Raw genomic sequence first — 5,446 nt, forward strand, 5'->3', positions numbered from 1 at the left:
AGAAATTAAGCCATTTACCTAACTACGTGCTTTTGATAATTACTATAAGGTACATGAAGGTAATGTGTTAAAAATCAGACACTTTAAAAATATGAAATGGTATTATTAGAATTTTATATGTCACTGATACCTGGGTTAGAAAGAATACATGAGTTATCTGAGAGTGGAGCCAAATCTGAGGAAACCAATCATAACAGAGATTACAGTGATACACAAGCAGTTCATTTTACGTAACCTCACTTTTAAAGGGAAAATAAAACATACAAGCCCAAATTAATATTTTATAACAAATCCCTATACTGAGATTCAAGTAGTCTTTGATGTCATTTGGTGGCAGTTAATATAATTACAATTGTGTTTTAGTATCTGCACTAACAGCCACTCTTTCTAAGATTTAATGGTTTTTACTGACCTACTGCGACTAATCCTGCATCACCAACCGAGGTAAGTAGTTTATTAAACATTTTTTTTAATGTCACAGATAAAAATCATAACCAAGTCACACTAATTCAGGAAATTCTGCATTTGTGCCTAGCTCAGAATGCTCTCAATACATATTTAATAAACAGAATAATAAATAAAATTAATTGAGAATCCATAAAAATACTACTGTAGGTATATTTAAGACACCTGAGGAAATTCCATAGGATTTTAGAAGTCCACCTAAAAGCATTCTTAATTAAAAATTCTGGAGCTATGGAATCTTAGAGATGGAAGAGACCTAGAGATAATCTAGTCCAGCAATTCTCAGACTTTTTGATATCAGGATTCCTTTATACTCTTAAAATTTTTTCAGGACCCCAAAGACCTTTTGTTTATATAGGCTATATGTACCAATATTAACCACATTAGAAATTAAAACTGAGAAATATGAAAAATACTTGTTTATTAGTTTACTTAAAAGTAACAATGAACCCCATTAACATAAATAACATTTTTATGGGGGGAACCTTGTATTTTCCAAAACAAAAAATTAATAAGAAGAAAGGCACTGTTTTATATTTCAGCAAATCTCTTTAACGTCTGACTTTATTAGAATACAGCTGGATTTTCATATCTGCTTCTGTATTTAATCTGTTGCAATATCCCACACCATGCAGCCACTGGAAAATGGCACTGCATACTTGTGACGGAATGAGAATGAAAACTAGGAATAACTTATTATTATTCCGAAAATAATTTTGACCTCACAGGTGTCAAGAATCACTCAGGGTCCCCTGATTCAGTCCAAACATTTACTTTTCATATGTTACTAAGATGAAACTGGGGTCAAGAGAGATGCAATGCCCTGCCTAAAAAAACAATAGTTTGTCTGTGGTAGAAAGAGACCTAACAAGCCAAATCTTTTGAATCCCAACCTGGGCCTCAACACAGGCCCTGATTACAGCTTTGGATCAAAAGCAATGGTGGGGTCTTGCCTCAGTAACGGGCTGCCTCTACCTTCATCCTAAGCACCGCTGTGTTATCCATGCTTCAACTGCTATAAAATAAAAGTACAGGTCAGATAGTTCACTGGGCATACCATTTTTCTTCTATTTTCTAATTGCATAATATCAGATAAGCTAATGCTAAATTAAGAAAAGTCAGATTAATACTTACAACCATCCTGTTTACAAATCCACTGTATGCAGTTGACTCGAGCAGTGTGACCATTCAGGTTGGTAATAACAACACTTTTCTTTAGAGAAGAAAACACTTGTTAGTAAATTAGGATTTATCCTACAGAGGAATTAATGAATTAATAAAAATCAGATTTCAGTGTTTTTGATGCTAATAAAAAGTTCAGTATTATTTCAAACAGAATCACCTTCCTTTATGAACTATTAACCATGGCTTAAATCATCCATTCACTTTTTAATTCATTCCTGCCTTTCTCCCCACTCCACATTCACTCACCTCTGTCCTCTTCTTGTCTGGGAAGCCTGTCTTGAAATCCCAGACCAGATAAGGACCTTGTTCCCACATATCTTAGGGCCTACTTCTACCATGCTTGCACCAATTTGAGAATTTGGTTGACAAAAAAACCCTTCAAGAGAGGAATTCGTGATTAATGGATACAAATTCGTGGCTCACTTTGTATGCCTTGGCTGATCTGGTGTTGGGTTCTTTAGCCTTAATGACCCAAGGTCACCAGGCCACAACTACTAAGGTCCTCAAACAACAGATCCCTTCAGGGCCTACAGCCAGGTTCCCTGCAGACCCTCAGATTGCTGCTTTCACCAATGTCACTCCACACTTGGGCTTTTCTTCCCCCACTGCTGAAGACTCTATTCCTACTGAGCCCTCCACTTTATAGGCCCTTTCTCTACTGATTGCCTAGAGCACTGGCTTGATACCTACTTGTATGTCAACAGGAATTCTCATGGCTGAGAAAAAGGTTTACGGGGTAAATGTGCATAAACTAACATATTTCACATATGGGTTGAGGTTAGGAAACAATTTAAAGCATTTCATTGTCTTTCTCACTAGAATCAGAATTCCTTGATGGGCAGGAGTTATTACCCATTATCTTTGTGTCATCACCACTCAGTTCAAGGTTAGCCCATAAAAGGTCTTCAAAAGTTTGCTGAATGAACATCACCCCCAAAACTTTACTTTAGCATCTGATGTGTTCTTATTCTTATATTTCATTAAATACCCAGCTAACAAATATTTAACAAAACAAAATAAGTACTTTTTAGGCTCCATATACTTTTTTTTGATGTTAAAATCCCCTAACATGGCCAGCAAATTATCATTAAAAATAAAAATGTGATAGAGGGCATGGGGCACAAACCCATTAAACAGCTGCAGAAAGACAGGCTTCCAAAGCCTTGGTTAATAGCCATTGTAAAGTTTACCCTTGGTTTTAAATGCTTTATCTTGCCAGTTAACAGTGCATGGTAATAACAAAACAAAAACTGGGAGGAGATGAGCAAGGGCAAGATAAGAAAAATGAATACAATTATTTCATTTATAAGTTCAAATCTGCAACGGATATGAGGATGACGGAATTTTTTTTAATTGAAGTATACTTGATTTACAACATTTCAGCTACATTTCAGTACAACAAAGTGATTCAGTCATATATATATATGTATTCATTTTCAGATTCTCTTCCATTGTAGGTTATTACAAGATACTGAATATAGTTCCCTGTGCTATACAGTATGTCCTTGTTGTTTATCTATTTTATAAATAGTAGTGTGTATCTGTTAATCCCAAACTCCTAATTTATCCCTCCCCCCTTCCCCTTTGGTAACCATAAGTTTGTTTTCTATGTCTGTGAGTCTATTTCTGTTTTGTAAATAAGTTCATTTGTATCATTATTTAGATTCCACCCATAAGCAATACCATACGGTATTTGTCTTTGATTTACTTCACTTAGTATGATAATCTCTAGATCCATCCATGTTGCTGCAAATAGCATTACCTCATTCTTTTTTATGGCTGAGTAATATTCCATTGTGTGTGTGTGTGTGTGTGTATATATATATATATATATATATATACACCATATCTTTATCCATTCATCTGTTGATGGAAACTTACATTGCTTCCATGTCTTGGCTACTGTAAACAGCACTGCTATGAACAATGGGGTGCACATATCTTTTTGAATTAGAGTTTTTGTCTTTTCCAGATATATGCCCAGGAATGGGATTGATGGATCATACAGTAACTCTATTTTTAGGTTTTTAAGGAACCTCTACACTGTTCTCCATAGTGGCTACACCAATTTACATTTCTCCCAACACACTGTAGGAGGAGGGTTCCCTTTTCTCCACACCCTCTCCAGCATTTATTGTTTGTAGACTTTTTGATAATGGTCATTCAGACCCGTGTGAGGAGAAACCTCATTTTAGTTTTGATTTGCATTTCTCCAATAATTAGCGATGTTGAGCATCTTTTCATGTGCCTGGTGGCCATCTGTATGTCTAGGATGATGGAATTTTTAATCAAATTAATAAAGCAGTGAGATAAGAAAAACATAATATCTATCTCCTGCACTGCATTTTAATTTCCAGCACTTTACTTTTTATACTGAGGCTCCTTTTGAGAAGCAACACTAACTGCATTGTCCAAAATTAGCCAGGGGGGATGAAGTCATGATGAACTCTGGGAAGAATTGCAGAAACTAGTCACTTGAGAAGTTTGATAGGGAAAAGGCCAAGGGTGCAGTTCAGGGAATGGGTAAGTCCTGCCTTACACCTAGTGCTTAGGGTCCCCATCCCCTATGACCTTTACCCCAATGGCACTTTCTTTAAAATGTCCATTCTCAAAGCTAAAACACAAGTGATATGCCTTTGAAATTCAAGAAAACAAAAGCTTATTTGGTAACACCAAGGGAAACACAGAAATGAGATAGCATCTGTGTGATAGCTTCAACCCATACCTAAACTGCACATCTTTTAAAGCTCAAACTGATTCTTTAACAGTACTACAGTTCCCACAGGCGGCTTCGGAAAAGGTTGTCATCATTTGAGATTCTACCTGGGGCTAACAGGCCACTGGTAGGACATGGTGACCCCAGGCTGACGCAGCGCACAAGAGGGCGAGGAGCGAGTCCCGCTCTCCAGAGCCAGACTCCTCGCCCAGACACCCTCCCCGAAGTGGACAGGACAGCACACCCGGTCTCCACACTCTGGAGCGGCGTCTACAGTCCGCCCCAAGAACACCCAGCATATTTGGCCCCAGAAGCACACGGGGTCGGGCGTATGGCCACTTCTCTTACCTGAGGGTCATAGAGTACCACGGAACAGGACGTGCCGAAGGCCAGAAGTCCTCCGGGCCCGGAGGTCCAGCTCAGGGCTCCCCGCACCCGGTTCGGGCAGCAAAACACGTGAGAGGTCTCCAGCACAGGTGCCACCATGTTGCTGCCTGGTCAACGGCCGAAAGCTGGGCACGCACTTCCGCCCTCGGAGCGGAACTGCTCGGCCGCCGCGTCTCCCGCTGGCGTTATCCGCACCGCGTTTCCAAGGCGGCCGGGGGCGGGACGGGGGCGACCCCACCCACCTCCCCTGCCAGTGGTCCTCAGTGCCCGGTTGCCTCTACCAGCGCCTGTCTCCTGGATCTTGGCCCAGGGCACAAGCACGGCCTCCGTCCCAGGAGGGAAGACCCGACCGGAACAGCTCAGGACCCTCTAGAAAGACCCGGGGCTCGTGTGCCAGGGCGGCGGTAGGAGCGTTCCACTGCCCCTCACGGCCGGGCTCCCAGCAGCATACGGGGCTGGCTCGGTGGGGAGCCTTGGCGAGAGTGTCGCCGGCCTCAGAGAGGCGAGGGCGCAGAGGGGCTCGAGGAAAGAGCCCCCGACTGATCTCGGCGCTCAGAGCTCACCCGGACCGCGTCTCCGCCCCCTCCCGCCCTTGCGAGCCCCGCGGAGCCGGCAAACCGGCGGACGCGCGGATCCGCTTGCCGGGGACGGGGTGGAGCCGCACTGCGCATGCCCCGCAGTCATGGCCGACGG

General features: G+C 41.8%; 1 protein-coding gene across 3 annotated transcripts in view; it reads right to left on the reverse strand.

Annotated features, from left to right (window-relative positions):
- ELP2 (elongator acetyltransferase complex subunit 2) overlaps positions 1–4,999 on the reverse strand; it is a 44,013-nt gene extending 39,014 nt beyond the window's left edge. For all 3 annotated transcript variants that reach the window (XM_067699315.1, XM_067699314.1, XM_067699316.1), the window contains exons 1-2: positions 4,715–4,999; positions 1,600–1,678 (exon numbers count right to left, since the gene is read on the reverse strand). In XM_067699315.1, coding sequence (XP_067555416.1) covers positions 1,600–1,678; positions 4,715–4,852 — 217 coding nt within the window. In that variant the 5' untranslated portion in view covers positions 4,853–4,999. The remainder of the gene's footprint in view (positions 1–1,599; positions 1,679–4,714) is intronic.
- Between the last annotated feature and the right edge of the window lie 447 nt (positions 5,000–5,446).

This window comes from Pseudorca crassidens, chromosome 12 (genome assembly GCF_039906515.1).
Source record: "Pseudorca crassidens isolate mPseCra1 chromosome 12, mPseCra1.hap1, whole genome shotgun sequence".
Classification (NCBI taxonomy): Eukaryota; Metazoa; Chordata; class Mammalia; order Artiodactyla; family Delphinidae; genus Pseudorca; species Pseudorca crassidens.